General features: G+C 61.8%; 1 protein-coding gene and 1 pseudogene across 4 annotated transcripts in view; both read right to left on the bottom strand.

Annotated features, from left to right (window-relative positions):
- The window catches only part of NHSL2 (NHS like 2), a 28,539-nt gene extending 2,762 nt beyond the window's left edge, over positions 1–25,777 (bottom strand). The window contains exons 1-7 of one of the 4 annotated variants that reach the window (XM_077186161.1): positions 25,507–25,777; positions 5,891–6,043; positions 4,920–5,056; positions 4,625–4,829; positions 3,634–3,765; positions 359–2,554; positions 130–262 (exon numbers count right to left, since the gene is read on the bottom strand). In XM_077186161.1, coding sequence (XP_077042276.1) covers positions 130–262; positions 359–2,554; positions 3,634–3,765; positions 4,625–4,829; positions 4,920–5,056; positions 5,891–6,043; positions 25,507–25,762 — 3,212 coding nt within the window. In that variant the 5' untranslated portion in view covers positions 25,763–25,777. Of the gene's footprint in view, positions 1–129; positions 263–358; positions 2,555–3,633; positions 3,766–4,624; positions 4,830–4,919; positions 5,057–5,890; positions 6,044–9,189; positions 9,380–14,817; positions 15,065–18,153; positions 18,314–25,506 lie in introns of those variants that run through there. The other 3 variants (XM_077186163.1, XM_077186160.1, XM_077186162.1) reach the window with 3 other exon arrangements.
- LOC143695208 (uncharacterized) lies at positions 6,050–8,827 on the bottom strand (annotated as a pseudogene).
- Positions 25,778–26,800: the final 1,023 nt, after the last annotated feature.

The following is a 26,800-nucleotide window of genomic DNA, read 5'->3' as shown; positions in this document are numbered from 1 at the left end:
GGGCTGTCCCCAAGGATGAACATTGGCCCCCGTATGGAAAATGGAGCTGTTGTGGTGGAGAGACACTACACCCAGAGCTGTGACAGTGGGTGCAGAGGCTGTCCCCTCCGGTGCATGCACCAGCCTTACCTGTGGATCACTGTGAAGAGATCCTCTGTAGTGCGGGATGTTGTGAACACCTCATCGTCCTCCTCCACGATGGACTCGGCTGTCTTGTCGCTGGCAAAGCTCTTCTCCTCCATGCCAGCTTCTGCTGAGTTGCCTGTGGGCAGGGAGAAGACAGCAGTGAATCCCCTGTGCAGCATGGAGACCCGTTATCCCTGGGGTGATCCCACCACAGTGGTGGAGAGACCCTCACCTTGCTCTGAGGCAGGCTCACTGGCAGCCATGGTGCCCACAGCCTTGGGGGATGGCGGATCCTCAGCGTCAGGGTCGCAGCAGGTGGGGTCAGTGTCCAGGGTGATGATGGGGCTGGGGGTGGGTGGCAGGTCCCCCACACCAGCTCCCAGCTGTGCTGGGGCTGGGATGAGTGGCAGGTACAGCACGCTGGGCTTTTTGGGCACTGGCGGGGGTACCTTGGCCTTCCTGCGCTCCCCCTCGGCACGGCTCTGCTCTGGCCGCAGCTCATCCAGGCTGCCCTGGGAGAGCCGCCGGGGCCCCGCTGGGGTCAGGGACAAGTGGGGCTCCCCCAGAGCTGAGCTCCTCCTCAGCTCCCCTCTCCGCAGCACCACAAAGGCATCCTGTGCCAGCCCCTTCTCCTTGGCGGTAGTGCCTGGTGGGGATTTGGGGGACACGGGACCCTCCTCCCTCAGAACTGGGGGCTTGGGTAGGATGCACGGGGGGCGCCTGGCCAGTGGTGGCTTCTCTGCCACAGGTGGCTTCACTTTTTTCTCCGGCCCTGGGCAGGGGATGTGTGCTGGCTCCTCTGTGTGCTCTGGGCCATCAGTGTTGTCCTCTGGCTCTGAGCGGCTGATGGAGCGGAGACGGACAGAGCGCAGGTCGGACTGTGTCACCACGGGCATGATGGGTGTGATGGGACAGGTCTTCTGGGCCAGCTTGGTGCCGAAGGTGGAGTCAGAGTGGTGCCGGCTGACCTTAGTCTTCCCCTTCAGGGAGATCTTCAGCCCTGAGAGGTCAAGGTGGGCAGGTGGAGTCAGTGGGAGGTCGAAGGACAGCCTGCCCTTGGGGCTCCTCTCCATGGGGGATGTGGGGGGCAGAGAGGATTTCCTCTCGGGGACCAGTGGCCTCACACGCACCTGGTGCGGGGAGTGCCCGAGGATGGTGGAGGTGGGTACGGTGGGGGTTGGGGTCTCCGACTGACTGGAGTACCCGCTGGATGGGGACATCAGCCCTGTGGGCCTGCCTGGCGAGGAGGTCTTGAGGTCTGCCTCAGCAGAGAGCTGGGAGGGCGTTGTGGCCCTGGAGACTGAAGGGGACACAAGGGACTCAGAGCTGCCCCGTGTCTTGGCACACTCAACAGCCGTGGTCCCTGTAGTTGTGCTTGAGCCAGAGAGGGACTGGTAGGGATCACTGCCAGCCCTCCAGTCTGTGAGATGCCACTGGTGGGGGGCAGTTGTGCTGTTGGGCTCCCTGCCTGCACTCCCCTGAGGGTCGGCATGCACCAGCCGGTGACCCTGGAGCTCTGGTGGGATGCACAGGCTCTTGGGCCGCTGGTCCTTGGGCAGTGCTGCACTGAGCCCCACATCACCATCCTGCCCCTCTTTGATCAGTGAGACACTGCGCATGGGTGGTGAAGGCTTCTTCTTGGCCTTCTTCAGGGAGATGCTCTTGGAGCGCCGCCGCCGCTGCCCCTCGGGCTCCAGCCCCAGGGAGATGTTGTCAGTGCTGGTGCTGCCTTCGGAGCTGGCGCTGGGGTAGCCCAGGGCATAGTTGGCGCTGCCCCGCCGGGTCTCAGCATATGTGATGTCCACAGAGCAGAGGGACCCCGAGTCAGTGGGCACTGACAGTGACCGCTCACGGAACCGGCACCCTGCCCGCTCCACCTCCAGCTGCGCTGGCCCTGCTGCTGGCTCCAGCTCCTCTTGGCTTCCTGGCAAGAAATTCCCCTTGGCTCCCTGGATGCACCTGGAGCTGGGGGGGGAAGCAGGCACTGGGCCAGAGAAAAAGCTGGGCCCATTGCTTCCTATGCGCTCTTCTGTGGTGATGAAGAAGGAGGTGGAGGCAGCGGGTGAACCTGGGCTGGGTGATGGGATGAAGCCACCCGGCGAGGTGCAGGTGGGCCCCTTGCCTGGGCCAGTGGTAAGGCTGGTGGGGCTCCCATAACCCAGGGGGGTCCAGGGTGGAGAAAAAGGGGTGCCCTGTGTCCCATTGCAGGCACTGGCACAGGGGTGGGCTGTCCCATCCATGGCAGCAGGTGGCTGGCAGCGGTGGGCCCCGAGGTCACTGAAGGTCTTCCTCAGTGGGGCTGAGAGCGGCGGACGAGGGCTGATCTCCTGGGGCGTTGTCCCCCTGCTTGTGGTCTCAGGCACAAAGCTGCAGGACAGGGACTCACTGATGGACGTGTGTGTGCTGGATGTGGGGCCGTTGGCACTGCCTGCGGGGAGAGACACAGCCTGGTGAGCATATCCTGCCTCCCTCACAGGGACATGGCCCTCCTCTGCATGCTGTCCCAGCCTGTGGCCAGTCTGGAGGCTGCACCTCTGCCCAGGCATAAAATGTGGATCTGATGGCATGCTGGAATGTGCCAGGGGCAAATAACCAGCCATAGCAGGAGGCTCTACCTATGGGGACATCAGTCCCATGGCAACCAAAGTGTTGCCCTGGTGCTGCTCCATGGTGGGGACTCAGATGGGGTTCAGGAGGAGCGAGGTCAGGCATTGCCAGCTGGGACAGAGAGGGACATAGTGGCTCACAGTGCCACTCCATCACAGGAGCCAGCAACCCCACTCTGAACACCCCCAGCAGACAGGGATGCTCAAGGCTGTGGTGGGCTGAAGTCTGACTGACTCCAAGGAGGAGCTGTGACCATCCTATTGGTGGTCTGACCACTGTCATGGGAAGAAACTTTCCTCCTACCCCGTGAAAACTGCCTTGGAGCAGCTGGTGCCATGGCTTCTCTCCCTGTCTCTACCTCCTTTCAGAGAAAGGCTGGCTCTGATTTCTCTACACCTTCCACAGGGGACAGCAGGACAGAGCCCCTGAGCCACAGTGGCTGCTGTTCCCAAGGGTCCAATGCCAGCCTGGAAGCACTCCAGCCACTCTCACGTGGCATGGCTTGCCAGCCCCAGCAAAGATCTGGCCAGGTGTGTGCCCCACAGCCATGGCAGCCTGAGACAGGGTCTGCCCATGGGGAAATGGGCACAGGGAGCCCTCCTTGTTGGAGCCGAGGCTGGGTAACTCCTGCCTCAGAATCCTGACTCAGGACGAAGGGGCTGTTCCTGATGCCATGCTGGCCCCAGGCCAGCCCAGTGTCACTAGTGAGCCCAGCACCTCAGTGCCTTGGGAGGGCGCAGAGTCAGTGTGGTGCCGGCACCTCCCCGTGGGCTGGGTGTACCCGGGAGCCCGTCTGTGCCTGGGCTGGCTGCCAGCCTCGGGATGGCTATGCCACCATCAGGGCAGCTCTGGGGGTTGCCAGCCCTGCCCGGGTGCAGCCTGCGCGGTTCTTGCCGTCACCTTGGTCTCGCAGGGACAGGTTAGGGAATCCAATAATGGTCCGTCTACGCCGCAGGGTGGACTTTGGGTTCATCGCAGTCTCTGTGTTAAACAGGGAGTGACGAGCACTCGCATGCCTAGCAAAGTGCTGCCCTGTAGCCAAAACAAACAGCGGTACGCCGCGGTGCCGGAGCTGCTGCTGGGCCGGGAGCTCAGCCCCTCCCATCACCCGTGTTCTCTGTGTGTCCCCAGCCTGGGATGGTGACACAGGTGGGAGTGTGGATGCAGGACGATGGTGTGAGCCATGTGAGGTGAGCACGGGGGAAATGGAGGCATGGTGGGAATACTGCAGATGGAAGTGAGATGGATGGAAAGCCACAGAGACCAGCCCTGCACTGCGTGACAGGCACTAGTCTGTGCTGTCACACCACTGTGCTGAGCCAGCTCGGGGATGGGTACATGAGGCATGGGGAGGGAAAGGGACCAATGTGGCCCTGGCACAGCTCTCCATGATGGAGGGAAAGTGCAGAGAGACACCTTTGCCCTTCAGAAGGGGCACCTCACCCAGTCACCAGCCCCTGACTCTGACCTGGGCCAGAGCATGGCACCTGTTTCTGCAAGGACTGGGCAGGACTGTGCTGCTGGGAGCTGTGGCCCTGAGAGGATGAGCAGATGGACAGACAGGGGAGACAGGTGAGACAGGCAAGGTGCACAGTGTGTGGTGAGAGTCCAGGTGACAACAGACCTGACTGGCTGGACATTACATCAGGGATGTGAGACCTGCCAGCAGCATGGCCAGTGGACCAGACACACAAAGTTGCAGATGGCACGAGAGATGGCTGGGAGCGATGTATGCCAGCATGGCCCTGCTGTCCCCTCTCTGCCCTGGTGCCCACCTAACCATGCAGCCACAGCCGCCTCCCACCACCCGTGCCCTGCCCCAGATGGCTGCTGGGGCACATCTCTGCCTGCACCCCATGTCCCCCCACCTTACCATGGGGTGCTGCCCTACCGGAGACATTGATGGGAACAATGTTGGTCTGGATGGAGCTGGGCTGGTGCCACTGCTTCTCCTCCTCAGGGGACAAGGGGAAGGCCCTGGGCCAGGGGTGCTCCTTGTCTGGGCTGGTGGGGAGGCTCAGGGAGGTGTCAGGAGGCCGAGCACTGAGCACAGTGCTGCTGGTGGTCTCCTCTTCGGCCGCTCGTTGGCTCGGGGGCTATGGGGAGAAAGGCACATCAGCCACTAAAGGGACAAGGGTGGAACACAAACAGGGACTTGCTGCCCGCCCTGCCACCTCAGAACTCACCATAAGCACAAACTCAAGGCGCTTGGCAGGTGGGGGTCGAGGTGATGGTTCAGGGGAGGTGTCGGGGGGCAGGTGACCAGCAGCGCGGAAGGTCTGCCCAGTGACCCTGCTCTCAGTGTACTGCTCCTCATACTCCTCTGCAAGAAAAACAGCACCTGGGACCCTGCTCCTGCTGCCAGATCCTGGAGCAGGGGGCATGTGAAGGGATGGTGACTGTCCCCTCTGGCTGTCCCCAGCCTAGCTGGCCGTCCCTGCTCAGGACAGGCAGCTCAGAAGGTGAGGAATGGAGACCCCAAGGAGGAGAACTGAAGAAGTCCAAAGATGCCAGCAGCTTGCCTCACTCCTCCCGGGGTGCAGTCAAGTGATGCGGTGGGTGCCACTGGGACACAGTCCCACGGGGGACAGCCAGAACTCAGTGCGTCCCCATCCTGTAATTGTTGAGCTAATTAATGCTGGTGGCTATGGACTGGCAGAAAGCAGGTCTGCTCAGGCTGACTTAATGAGATTACAAGCTGGGGGATGGCTGGGCTGCTGATCTCATCTGATGCCTGAGGAGCATCTGAGCCAGGGCCGCGTGACAGCCTGGGCCAGAGACTGGAAGGAAACAAAACCACTGGCCACGTTGATCAAGTTAGGCAGATCAGTGGCAGGTCTCTTAGGCCCTTGTGAGAACTGTGCTGTGTAGGGGCTCGTGGGTGCCCTGGAGGCCCCACTGGCATCAGTGGCCCCAGCAGGCAAACGTGGTCCCAGTTGCTTTGGCACCTGCAGCCGTGACTTGGGAGCAGAGATCGGTGAGGGACTACTGGAGGCTGGGACCCCCAGGACCCAACTCCTGCAGCTTGGTGAGGTCCAAGGAATGGCTCGGACATGCATGTGGGAGATGAGCTCAGCCTCATGGTGGTCACCTAGCCTGGGGAGCACCCACCCACCACCTTCACCCAGCCCATTACTCCAGCCCCTCTCCTTGCTACCTTGCAGCAAGCTCTGGAGGTTGAGCTGGGCCTCCTGGTGCAGCTGCTCCATGCCCGGTGGGCGCCCAGCTGCCAGGAAGACGTTCACAGGCTGCTGCCATGGCAGCTTGGCAGGGGCGGCTTTCTTGCTCTCGAGGTCCAGGTTAGAGGTGGCTGCAGGCAGAGGAGAGTGGGATCAGAGGCAGGTGGGGGGTTGCTTTCCTGTGGGTGCTGCCGTGGGATAGTACGGTGCCAGCACAATGCTCATCCCACCCCAGCTTTCCAGGAATGCTGGGATGTGGCTGCATCCCACTCTGGCAGGCTGCTGGCAGCCCTCATTGCTGCCACCACTTTGGGGACTGGACGCTGTCCCTGAGGGCTGCCAAGAAGGGAGCTGGCTGAAATTGGGGAAGGAAGCCAGCCCTGCCGCCCGTGCCTAACCGCGCCCGGGCGCAGGAAACGCTGCACGCTCTGGTGGAGCAACATCCTGGCTGTGGAGGAGCAGAAGTTGCAACTGAAAGGCAGAAGCCAGGGACCCACCACGTCCATTGCACTGCAGCTTGGGGCCCACATGCCCTTCCCTGGCATGGACACCCCCAAAGCTCTCCAGGGAAGGAAACCTCTGTGAGGATTGCTCAGACCCTCTGAAACACCCTGATGGGTGGAAAAGTCCCTGGGAGCAGGATCTGGGCTCAGCAGTGAACTGGCTCTGTGGGGAGCTGAGCGCTGCTCCCATGAACATGCTTTGCCATGGGAACACTGCAGCCCTGGCTGCGCTGCTCTGAGTGGATGTGGGTTTGTACCAAGCATGGATTCAAGGGAGTGCCACCACTGGCATACTGCCTGCAAGGGGACCCACACCCTGTCAGGCACAGACTGGGTCTCTGTGAGCTTTACACAGGGATATGGATGACCAGGGTCTCAACCCTGGAGATTTAGGGCTCATCCTCCACTGCATGGTCTTGTCCCCATCCCCATCAGCTGAGACGCTCCAACTACCAGTGTGTGACAAACACTTCCCCTGTACCACCTGCAGCGCAGTGCCCGGCCCCAGGAGCACACCACTGCCCTGCTGCCAAAGCCTGCTCCGTGCCAGGCCCCAGCTGAGGCAGCAGAAGCAATCCCACGTACCTGGGAAGGGGAATGGCCCCAAAACATGCGTGGGACCCCTAGCACAAGCCACATTTCCCTCGGCCCCCATTGGTCAGGCAGCTGTGGTCCAGCTCATCTGCACTTCATCATAAGCATCCTCCCTGCTGCTCATGGTGCCTTCCTGCCCCCAGATGCCCTCCTGCCTACAACACCTGTACCCCTGGGTGCCCTCATGCCCACCCTTCCCCCAGCTGATGGAGCCTGCACAACGCCCAGCACCCAAAGCAAGGTGCCATGTCCCCACCCTAGTTACTTTTATGATTTGTTTCCATAACGACAGGCCTTAACACTGGGAACACTGTTTTTTTTTCCTTTTTTTTTTTCCCATTCCTCCTCCTCTAAATAATTTGACTTGTTTCCATACCAACCAAGAGGTGTTGGGGCACATGTGTGCATGTATGTGCCATGCACAGGGTAAGGTTGGACATCTCCCCAAAAACCTGACCCCCAGTGCCAGGGGCAGAGACCACACCTTCCCCTCTGCAGACTCCAGACCCCACAACCTGCTGGTTTTGGCGAGGTGGGGGATCCAGTGCTGTCCTGTCATTTCTGAGAACAGCCCAATGGTGCACCCCAAATCCTGGCTTGCTGCACCCCCTGCCTGGGTCACGCAGCCCCAGCCTTTGGCCTCAGCACAGGTGATGCTCCTCATCTTCTGCCGCTATATCCCCCTGCAGCCACCCCCCACCAAAGGCTCAGGGACATCCTGAGCAGCCCCTGCTGCCCCTGCAGCTCTCCAAGCCCCTGATGCCATGCCCGGAATACGAGAGCTCACCTCTGCTCCTCGGCCCTGCTGCCGAGTCACCCCTGCCACCCACCTCGGGCGCCGACCACGTGGGGAAACCACAGCACCAAAGCCGGGGCCGCCCTGGGCGCGGCGGAAACGTGGCAGCACCCACGCCCAGCACCCTGCCCCGCCTAGGGGCAGCTTCGGCCAGAAGGGGAACACGCAGTGCCGGAGGTCCTCCCCTGTGGAGCCCTCCCCTCTTTGCTGACACATGCTTATTTGGGACTGTGAGCGACACAGTGCAGTCCTGAGCCGGTGTGGGCTGTGGTGCAGGCACTGCTGGGCTGCTGGCATTGCCACGATGCCTATGCCTGGCATCACCAAGGCATAGGCATCGTGGGCTCCATCTCCCCAGCAGGGGAGAAGGGGTGGGGGCAAGAACCGATGAGCTGAGCACTCTCCTGGCACCCAGGTGGCCCAAACGTGCACTGCAAGGACAGCACTGTGCCAGAGTGAGCAGCACCCTGAGGCTTTGGCTCCCTGGGAGCAGCCACTCCGAGGGTGCTTCGTGAGCAGTGGCTCTGAGGGTGTTTTGGGAGTAGCACGCCAAGCCCAGCACCACACGGCAGCTCGGCGATGGGATGTAAGGAGCCAGCAGTCCTGATTCACTGCCACAGTGCTCCCGAGGGACAGGCAGTATTTGGGAGCAGCCTGATGCAGGCTCAGTACAAGGGCAGGTTCTAAGTGTCCAAGGAAGCCCAGCTGCCACACCCATATGTGGGCACGGGATGGCTGAGCCAAGCGGGAGTGTCCGGCAAGAGGAGATGGCGACTGGCTGGGATAGTGGAGCTGAGCTGAGCCAATGCCCTTGGCAGTGACCCTCCTACCACGCTTATCAGCAACAGGCTCAGAGCACAAAATACCTCTGAGGGGCTCCCACCCTGTGGCAAATGCCTGCAGGAGATGAAGGCATCCTGGGACAGCAGAGCCAGAAGGACAGCTCCATCCCACCAACCCCAGCAGCCTAGACCTGAGCCTGGCCAGCCTTGCTGCTCAGGGAAACTGAGGCATATCTGGTGGGGGGTTCACCATACTCCCTGCTGGCACCAGGTGCCCTCCTGGCCCTAGGGCATGCAGAGAGGAGCAGGCAGAATCCCCTACCCTGCTGCCAATGGACATCTGCCTGGAATGTTCCCAAAGTCAGCAACATCAGCTGCAGCAGATGCTGCAGCCTCAGAGTCCTGCTGAGCGTGAGCCAGTGTCCAGGCTCAGGGTGTTGTGGCCATGGCAGCTACACAAGGACTGAAGCTGAATTCCAGGGCAGTTCGCTTGAAGGGGAGCTGGGCTCTGCTCTCTCCTGCAGGAACGGCATCCCTGCAGGATCCCCAGCCCCTCAGTATCTCCTGAGTCACCCCTGCTCCATGCCAGCATCCCTACTCACCCACAGCCCAGGCATCCCGAATCCACAAGGAGATATTTGACAGAGCCATCAGAGCTGTTTCAATCCAGGCTGAAGCTCCTGTGAAACGATGCCTCTCGCTTGAATTCACTGCCAAACTTCTGCCTCTCAGGCTCGCTCCCCACGTGCAGGAGGTGCCGGGGGCACGTCTGGAGCCGCTTGGACCCTCTGCCAGCGTGGAGCACTGTCAGGAATGATGTAACGGCAGCAGCAGGCGATGCGCCATCAGCAGAGCAGCCATGGCAACGGGTACAGGCACAGCGGCAGCTGCCGCCGCGGGTCCAGAGCACCGAGCACGCCGGAGGGCGAGGGCAGTGAACCTGGGGGCCGAGACCGATCCTGAGAGCACCCCGAGCCCCCGGCCGGAGCCGTGTGCCGCAGTGCTGGGACCGTGTGCCACCAGCTTCAAGCGAGTGCCCAGCCTGCCCTCGATCCTGGGCTGCTCGTTGCCGGCGCGTGCGGCTTGGGGACATTCCCGTGGTATGAGCCAGGCGCACGCTGCTCCACGGTGAGCAGAGAGGAAGTGAAAAGAGCACACAGAGGGAGCTGGCAGCGGCTGCAGAAACACCTCCTGTCCCAAGCTCACCCCCTGCCAAACCGGACCTGCCGGACCAGCTCCCTGCGGGATGGGGAGGCGCGTCTGCCTGCACGGCAGCCCCAGGGCCGGATGCCCACCCAGGTCTGAAAGAAATCCTGAAGCGATCCCCTGCTGACATCCCCAGGCCCAGTGCCACAAGGCAGCGGTGCTCACTGAGCAGACCTGCCCCGTGTGCCACTTGCACATGCTGTGCCTGGGATGAGCCCTCACTGGGGAAGCCAAGAGACTATGCCCTCTCCAAATTTGATCCTCTCCAGGACACTTCCAACTGCCACATGTCTGGTGGCACAGCTTCAATCCCCCAGCAAGGCAGGGCCACCTGCACAGGTGTCTGACTTGCTGGTGATTGAGGCCAGAGGGGCAGGAAGCCTTTCAGGGGTGCCTTGGCCAGACCCCAGCTTGGCCATGCCAGGACTCTCTGTACAGCACGTCCCCATGCTCCCACGCAGGTGCCCAGCAGGACCAGAGGCACTGAGAAACAGCACTGTCTCGACACACCGGATCTGCCTGAGGTTTTTGGCTCCTCCAAGCTCCTTGTCTAACAAGGAATCAGTTATTTTTGTACTGATGGGAGATAAGGGGACTGCAGAAGTTGCTGGTGGCAGGGCAGATTTGACAGCTGTGGGGGTCCCTCAGCTCATGGGGAGAAGACTGGATTATGTGAGGTTTCTATGAAAACCACTAGCAGCAAACCAGTCAATAACATCCCTGTCCATTGGTGGGACTCAGAGCTGCAGTGTGCAAGGACATTCAGTCCCAGCAGTGCAATGGGCCCTGGTCAGGGAGTTTTGGCAGGAGGGGAGGTGTGTGTACTGCAGGATTTGGCCAGAGAGCCTGGCCCAGGAGGAACCCCCTGTGCCATTCGCCCATGCTGTGGGGATGGGAACTGCCCGCAGCTGTTCTGGCAGCAGGGCTTGGCCCGGGACCATGCCAGCCAAGGTGGACTCAGGCTGCTCCCTGACAAGGGGCTGAGATCCACTGCTCCCAGGGCCAGAGCAGCTGCATTGGGACAGGCACTGGAGCCCCAGAGTCTGGCTGGACCCAGATTCCTGCACCAAGCTCTCTACCATTGGCAGTAGGACCCAGAGGCCTCTCCCAGTCCTGCTGTGGCTCCCTGGGAGCCTGGCAGCCTCCTCATACTGCAACCCTCACTCTCCCATGCTTCCCAGCAAAACTCCAGCCACAAATCTTTCCTGAGAGCCTCAGGAAGCCTGGCATGGCAACCTGTCAGACCCAGCCAGTTCTGGCAGCCCAACATCACTGCATCATGGCCAAAGGAACCATGGCTGGTTGCCCACCAGCCTTCCCACAGTGATGTCCCAGCCTGGCTGGGACTGTTTGGTGGCACATGGAAGCCCAGGCACTGCTCACCACTCTGCCCAGTGTGGGCTGCCTGTGCCGGAGGCTGCTTCCAGAGGCTGCTTCCAGGAAAGCATGGCTTCCCCTGTGCCCAGCTGGTTTTACACTCCGCGGGGCTGGGACAATGTAAGGAAGTCGCCTGAGAGGGGAATGTGGCCAGAGGTCCTGGGACAAAGGGGCCTGAGACCTGAAATCAGCTACAGCAGGACTGAGAGCAGTGACAACAGCGAGGGTCCTGGGTGTCTGTGATGTTTGTGTCGACCCATGGTCCATGGATCCATGGTCCCATGGTCCTCCCTTCTGCTGTCAGCAGCACGTGGAAGCTGCCAGGAGGGCACAGAACCACCAGGACAGGCAGGACCTGTCCCCACAGGACTGATGAGTGGTCAGTGGGACACGTGGGCTGGGAGTCTCAGTCTTTCTCTTGCTTTGTCAGAGAAAAGACACCCCCAGAGAAAGGCTGGGGTATGGCAGAAGGATTTAAAAGGGACAGGGACACTCTGCAGCTCAAGTCAGTCTGGGGAAGGTGGCACAAAGACTGGTACTGCTGGACAGCCCTGACCCCAGGGGCTATTGCATGGCCTCCAGAGGGTCTGTGTCCAAGAGCTGCCCCCAGGCCGGGGTCCTCCCCTGCAGAGTGAGCAATGCCTGCAGATCCCACCACCCCCACTGCCCGCCTCAGCCCTGCCCTGCTGCCTGCCTTACCTGCCCGCTGCCAGGGTGCCAGGAGCCACTCCACCTTGGCCATGGCTGTGAGTGCTGGGGGAGCCCGCTCGCTCTGGCCACCCAGGAGCTCCTGCCTCAAACCAAGCCGAGAGCACTGAGCTTCCCCCCGTCCTCGCTGCCTCCAGCTCCAGCGGGGAGAGGAAGCGACCAGGAACTGACTGTTTGAGTCAGCGCCACAGCCCATTGTCCTGGCCCCGGCCCCTCTTCCTTCCCCAGGGAAGGATGGTGGAGGGACCGTGACTCTGCACAGCCCATCCCACATCCACACCCTCACAGCGGGCCACCCAGGAATGCACATCCCTCTATGTACATCCCTGCTGCAGCACCTGGAGAGGGATGCTATAGCCAGGACAGGAAGGACTCTCCGAGCTGGACAGGGTCATGGAACCAAAATATCCCCTGGCTGTGGCTGGAGCACTGTCTGAGAGCAGTGGGTGACCTGGGGGGACATAGCACGTGGGGCCCTGTCCTCTCAGCAGAGCATGGCTGTTCCTACATGGAGCAACCACAAGACTCCTTGTGAGGAAAGCAGCATCTGGAGCCTGTGGCTGTGCCTGGCCCAGCTGAACCGCTGCCCGCCAGCTCCTCCAGTCCTTACAGCTAACAAAACCAGGGGCCCTTCTGAATCCCCTGGCTCTGACCTGGGAGCTGCCAGAGCTCCCAGAGCTTCATCTCACTTCAGCTCCTTCCAAAGCCTAGAGCAAAGGCTCCTTGGGGACCACTTTCCCAGTGCCCCAGGGCTTTGTAAAGCTGAGCTGGCTTCTCCCAGAGGATGGAGGCTCCTGGAAGCCAGGGCTGCAGGAGAGCCAAGAATGCTGCCACAAGCACAGGCTTCATTCAGGAATATCTCACAGCAGCAGCAACCCACACCCACCACAGGGCTGCTCCTTATGGAGCCTCAGCTCCCTCCCCTTAGCAGATAAGCTCCAGCCTGGATCTGCTGCCACCTCTCTGCATGGAAGCTTGTGTGCAACTGCTCAGGAATGCCCCAGGCACTGAGGTCCCAGCAGCCCTATGAGTGTCCAAGTATTTGCTCAAGCTTTACACCCAAGATGAGTTTTGAGCCATGCAGTGCCAAATCCCACCCTTCCCTGACCCCAGCAGCCAGATACAGGTCTCTCCAGGGAGACCACGCACCTGAGGGAGATCTGCTGGAGATCTCCAGGCTGGCAGGGAACTGTGACCTGAGGACAGAGATGAACCAGCTCTGGCCAGGGCCTGACTCCACAATCCCCCTTGGGCCCTTCCCACAGCTCCAAGAATTCCTTTGACAATCCAGAAATGTGATTAATTCTCCCTCTGACTGGCACCAGGTGGGAGAGGCAGGCAGGGAGCAGAGCAGCATCCGATGGTCTGGGCACTGCTCATCTTGCATGCCTGCAAATGGGAGAAGGGCACTGTGCTGGGTAGTGGTGGCACAGCCATCCCTCATCCCCCCACCACCAGCAGGCCAGCACCCCGTGGTCCAGGCACTGCCTCCCAGTAGAGAATGGGCCAGCATCCCATAATCCCTCTGAGTCCCACAGTCCAATCCCTGTCCGCTCCCCATGCCTCCAAGAGGGGAGCAAAGGATGATGCCATGGATACCGACCAGCCCCATCCCTCTCACCCCCTCTGACCCGCAGCTCAGCCTTTCTCCTGGTCGCCTCCTGTGCAGCCCCAAGTTCTTGTGCCCCATTTCAGTGCTTTGCACCCACCGCTACAGCAGCGGTTGCAAAATTAGACAGCGTCAGGTTGTGCTGCCGCCCTCTCTGCCCACTGATTATTAAGCTGTGACAGTCATTTGGGCTGTGACAAGCAGTCCCCATTCTCCTACAGTTTCTAAGCAATCTCCCCGAGGTCTCTCCCAGGGCTGTCAGTTCCCTGCTGCTGCCCACACTGCTGTGTCCCACTCCCAACCAGCAGGCAGGGAAAGGGCAGCAGGAGTTGGGGCCGGCAGAGCCCAGCATGCTGCACTCCGGGACTCCAGGACTCTGATGGGCCTGGCGACAGGAGCTGTGGCAGACCCCAGCTCCCGGCTCTTCTGGCATTCCCAGGAGCTGGCCTGGAAGAAGAGCTGGAGTACTGGGGAGGGTTGCTGAACTGCCTGGACCAGCTACATGGGGACAAAGGAGTGACCAGACAGGTCCTGCTTCTCTGACCCTGCTTCCTCAGAGTGCACTGCCCTCACTGCCCGCTCCCAGCTCCAAGTGAGTCCTCTGCTCCCTCTGCTCCTCCTCAAAAAGCTCCCTGCAGAGCTGCAGGGTTGTCCGCCTCCCCGAGATTGTTTGTGGAACAGGAGCCCTCAGACACCCACCACCACTGCGATGTGTGGGAGAAGGGAGCTGGGCTGTTGGAGCTGCACAGGCACTGGGCTCCCTGCCTGGGGGGGGCCCAGCTCAGGGGACAGCAACCCATACCTTGGGGCTGCATCCCTGTCCCCAGGGCTGGCTCCCCACTGCCGGGACTGCAGCCCCAGGCCCAGGACTGGCTTCCCACAGCTTGGGACTGGATCCCCGTGCCCAGGGCTGGATCCCCACTGCCCAGGGCTGGATCCCCACTGCCGAGACTGGCTCCCCACACCTTGGGGCTGGATCCCCGTGCCCAGGGTTGGATCCCCACTGTATGGGGCTGGCTCCCTGTAACCCGGGGCTGGATCCCCGCAGCTCGGACAGCCAGCACCTGTCCCACACGCTGGGGGACCGCGGTGGCCCCACCGCCAGCCCCGTCCTGTGCCGTCCCCGTCAGGAGGCCAAGCCTCGGCCGGGGTGACCTCTCCCGTGTCCTCCAAGCGACCCACCGGGACCGGGGAGCGAGGAGTGCCGAGCCGCAGCCCGAGCGAGCCCGAGCCGCCCCTGCCCGCCGCCGCAGCCGGGGGTCGCGGGGGTGGCGGTGCTCCCGGGGGCGGCGGGGGCGCGGGTTCGGTCCCGCCCCGCCCGCGCCGGTACCTGTTGCCGAGCGCATCCTGCCCCGCCGCTGGCTGCGCGGCCCCTTCCGCTGCGCGTTGCCCATCCTCCGCCGCCGCCCAGCCCGGGCTCCGCGCGCCGCCGCCCCCGGGCCGCCCCCCGGCCGCCCCCCGGCGGGCCCGCCGCGCCGCGCGGGGAGGAGCCGCGGGGCCGGGCCGGGCCGGGCCGGGCCGCATCGCTCCGCTCCGCGCCGCTCCGAGCCCAGGCGAGCAGAGCCGAGCCGCGCCGGGCGGCACCGGCACCGGCCCCCGCCCCGCCGCCCCCTCGGAGACGAACGGGCGCCCAATGGCGGCGGCTGCGGGGGCCGGGCGGGGGCGGCGCGGGACTCGAGAATACCGGGGTGATGGGGATGGGGTGGGGGGATTGGGGCTGGGGAGTACTGGAGTGATGGGGATAGCGGTAACGGGGCTGGACATCCCCCGAGGAGACAGGGATTATGGGGTATCAGGGTGATTGTGGGGCGGTGCCGGAGCCGGGCACCCTGAGACCACCAGTGTGGGGATACCAGGGCTGGACGGCCCCCAGGGCGATAGGATTGGGCTGGGGGCCCTCGGGCTGGGTAACCCCTGGGGATTAGGGATGAGTGGAGGAAGTCCAGGTGGTGGGGCTGGGCATCCCTGAGGCAATGGAGCTGCGTGTGAGGTCCTGGGGCTGGGCACACCAGGGGTGTTGGGGCTGGGTAGGGACCCCAGTGCTGGCCCTGTGGGGTGGGTGGCTGATCAGGGGATAGATGGCAGCAAGGGGTCGGGGACATCTGACAGGAGGCAGAGGTCAGCTCCAAGAGAGCAGCTGGAGTCATGCACAGAGGGAAACAGGAGGTGTTGGGAAGAGCTTTGGGACTGGGTTCGGTCAGGAAATGTGTGTGAGAGCTGCAAGACATTGCCAAGGCCAGGTCTGGGGGTGATGTCATCTCAGGTAGGACAAACAGGATCGTCTCTGTCTGCCAGTGCCTCCAAGGTCCCCATTCCTAGTATTGAGAGTCCCGGGCAGTGCCATGACTGCACAAAGCTCAACTGCATGCAGGGACCCCCCAGGAGTCTTGGATCAGGTACTGCCCTTGGGTTTCTTCCCCTGGCTCAAACCTCACCATATCCCTCTCATGGGTAGAAAAGCCCTTCTGGAGTGGGGAAACCTCTCCAGCGTGCCAAGACACCCACGTGCAGAGTGCTTCACCCCTGGGAGCCAAGAGGCATTGGGATGGCTCAGCCCAGTCGCTGTGTCCCAGGACCGAGCATCCCCGACACATTGGATCTTGGCATCCATATAGCAACAGAAAGGACCAGAAAGCGCTGGGAGGTTGTTATGGAAACAGCCACAAATTGGATCAGTACTTGGTGCAAGGAGCAGTTTGTGTGACGGATGTGGGAGCAGGTGGGTGTGACAGCCGCAGCGGTGCGGGGGTCCCGCAGTGGCACCCCTCTGCCCTTGCTGGGCTGTGGCAGTGCCTCAGCCCTCAGGGACCCGGGCATGGGGCTGTAGGTATCTCACCCAGCCTCTGCACTCCCCAGGGAGGTGAAGGACTGGGACGAGTTGGGGGTGGTTCACAGAAATTCCAACAAGAAAATACTTTCTGCCACTTCCCCAAGTTCCAGCCCAGCCCAGCACACGGTGTCAGGCAGGGGGGCAGTGGCCCCTGCACAAACAGCCACACTGTGACTCATGGTGCTGCGATCCGGCAGCGCGGCCATTGTTCTGCTCCCTGCCCTGGAGAGCCACACCAGGTGCCCATCACTCCGAGCCACTTGTCACCTTGTGCGGGGCAGCCCCAGACCCTGCATCCTCCTCGAGCCCCGTGGGCACCCACGGCTGCCTGCACTGTCCTGGCCCACACGGCTCCCGGGAGCCCAGACAGATCCGGGTGGCTCATCCAGAACACCGGGCTCACCGTGCCGGGCCAAGGGCAGGGAGGGTGCAGGTGGCTGTGCCGGCGCCATGGCTCCGTCCGGCCCGAGCCCCGTGCGGCTCCGCTCTGTGCTCCCGGAGCAGACCCTCTACCCTCTCCTGGCAGAGAACCCAGCTATGAAGAAGCCATAAACATTTGCTAAGTGGCCGAGCTGGTTATTTTCGGGCCAAGAGGCCATATTAAAGCTCACAGTCAGCGAGGCAGATGAGCTCATTGGAGAACAACGGCTTGGGGCCGGGCCAGAGCCGAGGAGCAGGGCCAGGGCTCCCACCCCCGCGCCGGCACCATGGCTAGTCGCTCCCAGGGCTGTACTGGACCCTGAAAGGTGCCACGTTCCAGCAGAGCCACCGGCAGGGTTCCCGCCAAGCTGGAGGGCAGAGCTGGGACACCGAGCCCCACAACACCTTATGTTGCTGAAGGTGACCCCCAAGCTGCCCCCCGGGGCCGGCAGGGAATCCAGTGCAGGGCTGGAACTGCCGTGACACCTTCGTGCCACCTCGAGTCCCCTCCAGGCTCTGCATTCCTAGGATTCCTTCCGTGCACCAAACATAATTGGTTGCTCTGTGTCCTGGTAACTGCGCTGGGGGCCTGACCGTCCTGCCCAGGACTGGCACTGTCAGGGCTGCCCTCCCTGCTCCCTGTGTGCCAGGGCTGCAGGATGCACTCACCTGGCTCTGCTGCACCCCTGGAGCGAGAGCTCGGCATGAAGCGGTGTGTGGGGTCAGGCAGAGGGAACAGGGGTGCCCCAGCCCCGATCACCCCACAAGTGCACCCACACGCCCAGAGCTTCCTCTGAATGCCCCCCTAAACAGCTGTGCCAGAGAGCAGCACGCAGCCAGGCTGCCACCACGTGCCGTGGCACTATCACTAGTACCTGTCATTTGTGAGCCTCTTACGGGAGACGTGGGGTGCCAGGGGTGGCATTGGCACCTCCCCCGCACTGCCACTGGATCCCCCAGCCCCTCTGCAGGAGCACGCCGTGCACCTTCCTCCGGGCGGGGTCTCTGGGGAGGCTTCCTATGCCAGCCCGAGTGGGTGAGGAGGAAGAGGAGGGACACATGCAGTCCTTGGGCTGGGCACGGGCACTGCCAGGGAGCAGAGGGCACCGCACCCTCCCGGGGCTCTGCCTGCCGCCATCATCGATGTGTCCTGCCTGCGAGCCCTCCCGTGATGGGCACTGGGTGCCCAGCTGGCCCCATCCCACCGTCCCCATCCCTTGGTGCGCACAGGCAGGAGCGAGGAGCCGAGCAGGCGGCTGTGCCAGCCCCGGGGCTGCTGCTGCCTGCACCCACCTGCAGTGACAGCCACCATGCCGTGCACCGACGACTCCCTGCCCTTGTCCTGCGGTGCTGCCAGGCCCTCCCGGGGCGGGGCAGGGAGTCCCACAGGCAGGAAAGGACAAAACTCTTACTTACCCAACTCTGCCTCCTCCTCTTCCTCTCCCCACCGGGCCCCAGGCCCGGGGTACGGCAGCTGCCCCACAGCTCAGGGGATGCCCCGAGCCCCCATGGCCGGGATGGACTGGCGGCTGCCCTGGCCGGGAGCGGGAGGCAGCCACAGCGCCAGCTCTGGCAGTCGCTTGCTCGCACTAAATCGAACCAGGTTTCTGGAGAAAGGCTGGATGGAAACGCTTCTCCCACCCCAGCCCAGGCCCTTCTTAAAGACATAGCTACACAACCCTGCGGCGGGTGCTGGAGCCGTGGAGATTGAGCGGGGATGGAGCATCCTGCCAGCCGGCGTCTTTCCGGTGGGTCTGAGAACCACAGCAAGGGATGAGATTGGTGGAGAGGAGATGGCATCCATTACCTCTGCTGTCAGCCGTGCCAGCCTGCGTGGGTGCTGTGGGCAGTGCCAGCTGACCCTCCTGTAATTAACAGGGGCCAGGCATCCAGGTGAAGGTTTCCTGCGGCTGGCAGCACCCTATGGCTGTCAGGGAGGGTGCTGTCCATTACCCCCTCCCCTTGGCTGGGGTCCCAGTGCAGCTGGAAGGGAGCTGGTCCCACACAGGCAGTGCCTTGCAGGTGGCCTCGGCAGCCCACGCTGTGCCTGACAGCCAGGACCACCCGGGAGGCTGCTGCCTGCAGCTGTGGGGAGGGAACGCCCGGGGGATGGCCACCCCATGCTGGGTGTGCAGTGGGGGATCTGCTCTCCCTGCTCACAGGACACAGCTATGTGAGAGGCCCTGGGATCGGCTATGACTGGATGGCAATGGACCTCTCCCTGTCCAGTGGAGGGGTGTGGGCATTGGGCAGCCATGGCCACAGCAGCCAGCTGGGAGGGATGGGAAAGCACTGGAGCAAAATCCTGACACAAGGGGAAGTGATCTCAGGGCTGACTCCACAGAGCACAGACCAAGCACACGACAACTCAGGAGCGTCCTTCCAGAAGCACCGACAGCACAGATCCTGGCATCCTCAGCATGCCAGGAGCCCCCATCTCTGCAACAGACACACGTGTGCACACTCAGACATGTACAGAATCACAGACACACGTGTGCACACTCAGACACATACAGAATCACAGACACACGTGTGCCAGGGGGGTTTGCTCTGTGCTGGGGATATTTGGTGCACTGCTGTCCCCTTCCTTCTGCCTGGCTATGGGGACACTGAGTCGGGATCCAAGCTCACAGTGGGGCCAGGCTGCTCCATATAAATGCAGCCGGCCACTCAGGGTGCCAGGAAGGGAGGAAATGGCCTCTCACAGCCACTTTCTGGGTAACAGGCAGAATTACCTTTTTCCCTGTCTGCTTCGATCTGCTGCCATTAGTTAACTCAAGGAGTAATGATCCTCCCCTGATCCCTGCCCTGCCCACCATGCTCAGTCTCCCCATGCCATGCCGTTCCATGTTGGCTCCTGGAGCTGTCCCCAGCTGCCAGACACTGTGCTGTGCCAGGCTGGCATCTGTGAGGGGTCAGGCTCCAGCAGACAGAGGGGACAGTCACCGTCTGTGTTGGTGGGTACTCCCACAGAGCCACATGCCTGCCACTGCCCGAGGTGCCAGCCCAATTCCCTGCCAGGCATCCCGGTGCCAAGGTGGGCAGGCAGCGGGAGAGCAGGAGGAGGATGGCAGAGCCTGCTGGCATGGCTAAGGAGAAGATTCTCCTTGCCAGCATCCTTGGCCTGTTGGGCACTGTGCCAGCTCCTGCTCAATCCAGACTTCGTGCTCGCAGGCAGTGGCTCCTGTGCACACGCGGGGACTGGAGGGTGGCCAGCCCTGTGCCAGCACCTGCAGGGCTGGTGGACCCTGCAGCCAGCCGTGGCATCCTTGGCCAGCGGGCATGGCACTGGGTACCCAGGGAGTGCAGACCAGGCTGGGAGCTGGAAACGCATCCCCAAGGGACTGCTGGGTTCCTAAGCGGCCAGGAGGGTTCCTGTGGGTTCCCCAAGGGTCATCTTCTCTCCAAAGCACAGCCCTGCAGCCATTGGTTCCTCGCCGCATGGATAACTTGCACAGGCGCCATGGGGAGCCATCCTGCACTCCCACCTCTGCCTCCATGGAGCACCACGGAGCTCCCTACAGCTGGAGAACCATCCTGCACTCCCACCTCTGCCTCCATGGAGCACCACAGAGCTCCCTACAGCTGCAGAACCGGCTGCCAAGGCACGCTCCAGCGCTTGCTTCCACACGGAGGTGAACGCATCCCACATGCTGACTTAGGATGACGCAAACTCCAAGGAGACACATAGTTGAAGCCAATCCATGTTCCTGGTAAGTGCTGCCATATTCCCAGCCAAAGTGAGGCTGTAAGTACTTCCTAAGAAGAACCAGGAGCACCGGTGCTCATGGAGTTCCTTCTAAGCTTGCTCTGCAGAGATGGGCCCAGGCAGGAGGAACCAGAAACACCAGGGGTGTCCAAGGCTGCGAGGGAACAGCAGTGGCTGTACTCCCTCATGTTTTCATACGGTTCTTACTGGGTGATGGGAGTCCTGAGGACCTGCTCTCCCCAGGTGACCCACTGCCTCTGAGGGCCACAGCCCAGCTCCTGAGCAAGGGCCACCAGCTCAGCTCTCACACAAATCCTTCCAAAACACCACACAAGGGTGAAAACACTTTTTTTGGAATGAACATTTAGATCCATCTAAGCAGGAATCTCAGCCCTGAAGAAAACCCAGCAGGGTGGAAGAGAGGTTGCAGCAATGAGCTGGAGATGCTATCCTCAACATCAGCTCTAAGGATGTCCCACATGTCCCCCCCAGCAGAGTCAGGCTCTGCAGGAACCCCACACCCACGGGCAGGGGAGCCAGGGGAAACTGTGGAGGTTGGAAAAGCCCAGACAGGGCTGCCCTTTCATTGCAGGAACATCAGCAGGGTATCCTGCCCCTCACGTTTCCTGCAGCACACATTTTCAGGGAGTGGCCATCAGCCCACTGCTGAAGATGGCTTTCATCCAGAGCAGGGCCATGGGAGCCGTGTGTTATCCATCCATCCATCCATCCATCCATCCATCCATCCATCCATCCATCCATCCCCCTCTCGCTGAGCCCTCAGACGGTTCCTGTTAAGAGGAGCGTGTGGCTCCTCTCCCCCTCCTCTGGCAACCAAGCCAACTATCCAGCCTTGGTCAGCATCCCATTTCCCACCCACACCAGCAGCCTGGGGAGATGTGCTCGCCCCTCTGACACTGCAATCACCACTGGCTCAGGGAAATGCAGGCAGAGAAAATGTCTTGGAGATCTGGAAGGGTTTTGGGAGCTGCTCTTCCCTGCAGAGGAGGCTGCAGTAGGTTGTGGCTGGGATGAGCAGTGCTGGGCTCCTGAGGGGGAGACCCCCACAAGCCTCTTCAGCATTAATGTGAGGCTTTGGCACTTCTGTGGGGTGAGCAACCCTCACCCCACACTGTCCACAGCCTGTCCTGGTGGCTAAGAATGTTCCAAGAGCCATTTCACAGTGGTGGTTGTGGCCACAGCAGGCCGGGCCTGCTTAGGAAGAGAGCATCAGGGTGAGCTAAGACCACATCTCACTCCAAACTGATGCCTCTTGTCCCCTGAATTTGGGACATCTCCTTCCCATGGTCCTGCAGTGAGAGCCCTGCCCCATTCCTGGCACTTTGTTCTAACTTGAAGGGCACTGACCCCATGGACAGGTGCTGACAAGGGCAGCTGTGGGATCAAAGGAGTGAGGCTCAAGTAGGTTCACATGGGTGAGCCTTGGGACCGCAGTTACAGCTTCAGCCCCTGTCCCCTGTCCCAGGGACTGAAGGACAGACAGCCACTTCAGCCTGGCAGGAAATTCCAGCATATCAGAACGTTTTTTTTCTGTCTTTCATTCCTTTTTAAAAAATCCAGTCTCAGAATATGGGGGGAAACACCTGTGCTAGCTCAGCCAGGGAAGAGCTGAGCAGAGGGTGTGGGGAGCAGCAGCCCTGGCTGGCAGACAGCTCTGTCTATCTTCATGGCTGGTTTCAGAGAAGGCTGGGAGGTCAGAGGATGGGAACACTGCACATTTCAGCAGGAGCAGTAAACAGCTGCTCCTGCCAGCACAGCCTGGGGCTCCTTCCAGAGAACGGTCCTGCAGCTCTTCAGGGACTGCACCTTGAACAGCTCTCGGCGCTGGCCCCATCCTCTGCTTTGCTGAGATTTATTTCTGGAGCTGCAGGGTTCTGAAGAGGAGATTGAGCCATGCTGGCATGTGTCACCCTCCAGGACGTGGCTGTGCCAGTGGGACAGGGGGCCTGTCCCTGCTCTGCTCTGGCCACAGTGGGACCCTGCAGCCAGCCGTGGCATCCTTGTCTGGCTGCACCAAGGGATGAGGGATGCTCCCTGCTCCCAGTGCCAGGCGTGCAAGGCCCTGCTCCCAGCACAGCCGGGGAATGAGAGCAGAGGAATCCAACAGCCCTTGGCTGCCGTCTCCTGCTGGAAACAGCCACACTGCCTCGTTGGACAAGTGTTTCCCCAGCCCTTTGCTGTGTGATTTCTTCATCTGGAAGCAACACTGCTCTACTAGCATTTCCCCTTCCTGAGGAGGATGAGGCAGCTCCCTCAGCTCACAGCCTCTGGAAACACCAGTGGCCATGTCCTTCTTCACAGTAGTGACCTGACCTCCCCAGCCATGGGGTGAGGAGGCCCATGGCTTTTGAATCTTTCTAACCTGGCTGGTAGGAACCAAAACGAGGCAAAGGCTCATGACCCAGCTGATGATACCCACATCTGGGAGCTGGCCAAGAGCCATGCTTGGGCAGGGCAAACCACCACAGGCCCATGGAGCTGGAGTCAGGTCATCTGTGAGGGCTGGACAGCCACCCCCATGCCCTGTCTGCACTGCAGCTGGGCTTTGGTCATGCCTGGAGCATTTCTTCTTCCTGAGAACTGTCTGGTCCCCATCTTGTGTGCTCAGAGGAGCTAAAGGATGGAACTACTCCATCCCAGGATGATGTCGGGTGTGCAGCAAGGATGTGCTGCGGCCGGTGCTGGGCTGATGTTGTCTCCAGCCCTGCCTGGGAGACAGCTGCTGGATCTCCAGCCTGATCCATCCCTATCCTTATGAGCTGGCCAGACAGGCTGTGACATGTCACCTGGACTCACACTGGCTAAGTAGAGGCTGCGCCAGGGCATGACTGGTCCTGGATGAGCTCCCCTGAAGCATCTTCCATGGGCTTCCATTCAATTTTAAGAGGGAAATTGTGATTTTTGCCATTGGATCCTCTTCAAGAAATGAAAACAGAGGAGAAAATAAGCCCCAAACCCAGTGCACTCCTGGGTACCTTCTGTGCTGCAACTCAGTGGGAAGTGCTCCCTCAAGCCCTGGGCAGCCATCACTGTCCCGCAGTGCTGGGGCCTCACAAGGAACTCCGTCCGCCCAAGACATGATTTGATCCCCCACCATGGGCTGATGTTGGAGCACTCAGCAAAGCAAACTGCCACTGAAGTATCAGTGAGAATTTGATTCTTTACCCAAGTAAGTTCAGTCACACTGGAAGCTCTGGCATCCTGCTGGTTGGTGGTGAATGGATATGGAGCAGGTGGGGGTGAATGAGCTGTATTCCCTTAGGATGCAGGAAGAAATGAACCTCCTAAGCCTCTGTGCCACTGAGCAGCAAGGAAGGTGAGCTTGGCTCTGTTCATACTGCCCCAGCCCTTCCCACAAGATAAATCTCAGCATTTTTATCACTACACACCTCTGACCCCAGCTCTGAGCCAGCCCAGCACATGCTCACATGCATATTCATGGCTCTGATGAGGAACTGTAGCACAGGAGGAGAATTTGCTGCTGCCTTACACACACACCTGCTGCTACTGGTGGTGCTGCTCGCCAGGTGCATGGAATTAGCTGAACACATAAGGTGGGCCTACACACTTCACCTGCCCACAGCAGCTCCTGCAGGGTCCCCTGACAATCCCCCCTGCACCATCCCACTGCTGACCCCTGTCCCCCACCATCTCCTCCATGGTGTCCTCCTCTGTCCCCCCACACTAACGCCCTGCCACCACGGTGGCACACGCACAGCACTCCTGTGGCCACCTGGAGCAGTCCCGGCCTGCTGGCCAGACACAGGCAGTGAGGGACCATCTGGCTACGGGCACTCAGCTCCTCCTCCAGCAGAGCCCATTCCAGCATGTACGGTGATGCTGCTGCCAGGTTTGGCACACGCTGGTGCAGTGCCTGGGTCAGCTTGGGTGACCGTGAAACCTCTGTGTCCCGTCACTCCTCCTGGGCCATGCACAGGACAGTGGGAGCCTCTTCCCAGTCTAATGACGGGTCCACAGCGCTGTCAGGAGTAGCGCAGCTCCCACACCGAGGCTGGGTGCTTCGCTCGCTCCCGGCATCCGGGACGCTGGCTGTGAGGATCTGGTAGTCATTTCCCATGGCTCCAGGCAGATGGAGCAGCAGGGGAGCTCTTGTGCGGGGATTTGCCGACAGCAGAGGCACACGCTCTGCCAAGGGCCTGGGAAAAGCGCGGTGCTTGAGGGGAATGTGCTGGAGCAGCGCTGCCTTCCCTGCCCCACAAAGCCTTTAAAATAAACTTCTATAAACAACTCCAAAATGAGCTTATTTTAAGATCTTCTGAAACGGCGCTGCCTGTTCCTGACCCAGCACAGCAGCCTGTGCCAGACCAAAATACTTGGAATGGGAAGTGGAAGCAGTCCAAGGCAACCCAAACCCTGTGGCTGCCAGGAGAGGGGACGAGCTGACACGATGCCTGGATGACAACCCAACATTTTCCTCAGATACACAACACCCTGAGTGAAAACTGCCCCACACTGGGCGGGACAGCCCCCTTGGTCCCCTGCCCCAGGATGAGGTGAAGCACCTGAGGCAGGGACAGTGTGGGGGTGGCAAGGACCGGCCCTGAAAGCCCAGTGTCCCCGCTTTCTCAAAACAGCCCCCAGTAACTGCAGACACAGCGTGAGGTGTGCTTGGCTGGCAGCCTAGAAAATGCCCACTGTGAGCAGGGAAATAAAGTCTGGGCAGAAGGAAAGGGTGCAGGGTTTTCCTGGCCTCACCCCAATGCCCTGGCCACCAGCATCCCAATGACACCTCACCCCAGTGCCCGGCACGGTTCCCTGGCCACTGGCACCACAGGCCTTGGCGAGGCATTGCCACCCCCAGCCCTCCCTGCCGATGGAGCAGGGATGATGGGTCCCAAAAGCAGGAGCTGGCATGGGTCACCCGCCAGGGGAGGGGACACGGGGTGACAACGTCGAGGGAGCAGCAGCATAGTCCTCCGGCACTGGAGCAGGGAGCGGAAGCCCTGGGAGCGGGAAGCGGCCCCAGCAGTGGCGATGGGGCCCGCGGGACGCCCCGTCCCACGGGGGTGTCCCCTTACCTGTGGCGGCGGCGCGGAGCGGGCGGCCCCGCAGCAGCGACTGCAGGCGGGCGGCGCGGCGGTGCAGGCGGGCGGCGCGACGGGCCAGCGCCCGCAGGTGGCCCTCGATGTCCCCCAGGAGAGCGACCGAGTGGCCGCAGAGCTCGGCCAGCTGCCGCAGCAGGGCGAGGGCCGCCAGGCTGCAGGTGTCCCGCAGATCGGTCAGCGGCCCCGCCGGCCGGACCCGCACTGCCACGCTCCGTCGGTAGAACGGCATGGGGCGGATCGGCTGGGGGCGGATCGGCTCTGTTTCCCCCGGTCCGGTTGCCCCCAGGCCCCGTTCGGTTCAGCCCAGGCAGGCACCGTTCCCTCCGTCGAGCCCCGCGGCTGCGAGGGCTGTGGTCCGGCCGCAGCGCCGGGGCTTGGAGCCGGTCTGTGGGAAGGGGAGGAGGAGGAGGAGGAGGAGGAGGAGGAGGAGGGAGGGGCGGCCCCGCTCGGGGATGCTCGGGCCGGCGGCGGGGCACGGCGGCAGGAGCTGCGGGGACGCTGCCGGCCGGAGCCGGCGGGCTCGGGCTGGGGCACGAGCACCCCGGCCAGTGCCGGCTGTTCTCTTCCGGTGCCTTGCCCGGGGGCACGGGCACCCTTCGGTATCGGCAATTCCCCGCTGCGGGCTCCTCCAGCGCTGTCTCCAGCTGCAGCCGTCCTTCCTGTGCTGGGACCAAGGAGCCCCCCGAGTCCTGCCCCGGCCTCCTCGGGCTCCAGGGCTTCATGGTCCCCCGAGGCGGGCAGCGCCCAGCAGCCGCCGCAGGACAGACACTTAATCCCGCTTTTTCCCCGAATCTCCCGTGGATGTTCCTGCTCTAGCAGCTGCTCCCTCCCCATCTTCCCTGCTCCAGCTCCCGCTAAAGCCAATTTTGTGTGGCCCCGGGGTGGCACCAGGGTACAGTGGGGATGTCTGGGCTGCCCAGCCCCGGGGAGATCCAGGCTCCATGGCTCCTGGCGGCAGTGAGAGCACCAGCAAAAGCTGAGAAAAGAGTGGCTGTGGTACATCTAAACCTCCAATCCAGATGGCTCATCCAGCACCCCATCCCCAGCAGCTCCAGTTGCCTGGGACAGAGCAGGACTAGAATTCCTACTGGGAATTTCTTGTGATACCGTTTCTCCATGCATGGTGAACCTTGCGGGACTCCTGAACTATTCCTGCTCTGCTTGGGTTTGTGTAAATGTTTGTGCATCCAAACCCAGCTCAATGGGGCTGCTACCACTGAGAACTATCTTTTCCCTTTCCCTTTCCCTTTCCCTTTCCCTTTCCCTT

The sequence above is a fragment of the Agelaius phoeniceus genome, chromosome 14 (assembly GCF_051311805.1).
Source record: "Agelaius phoeniceus isolate bAgePho1 chromosome 14, bAgePho1.hap1, whole genome shotgun sequence".
In the NCBI taxonomy this organism is placed as follows: Eukaryota; Metazoa; Chordata; class Aves; order Passeriformes; family Icteridae; genus Agelaius; species Agelaius phoeniceus.
This window is presented reverse-complemented; position numbering and strand designations above follow the sequence as displayed.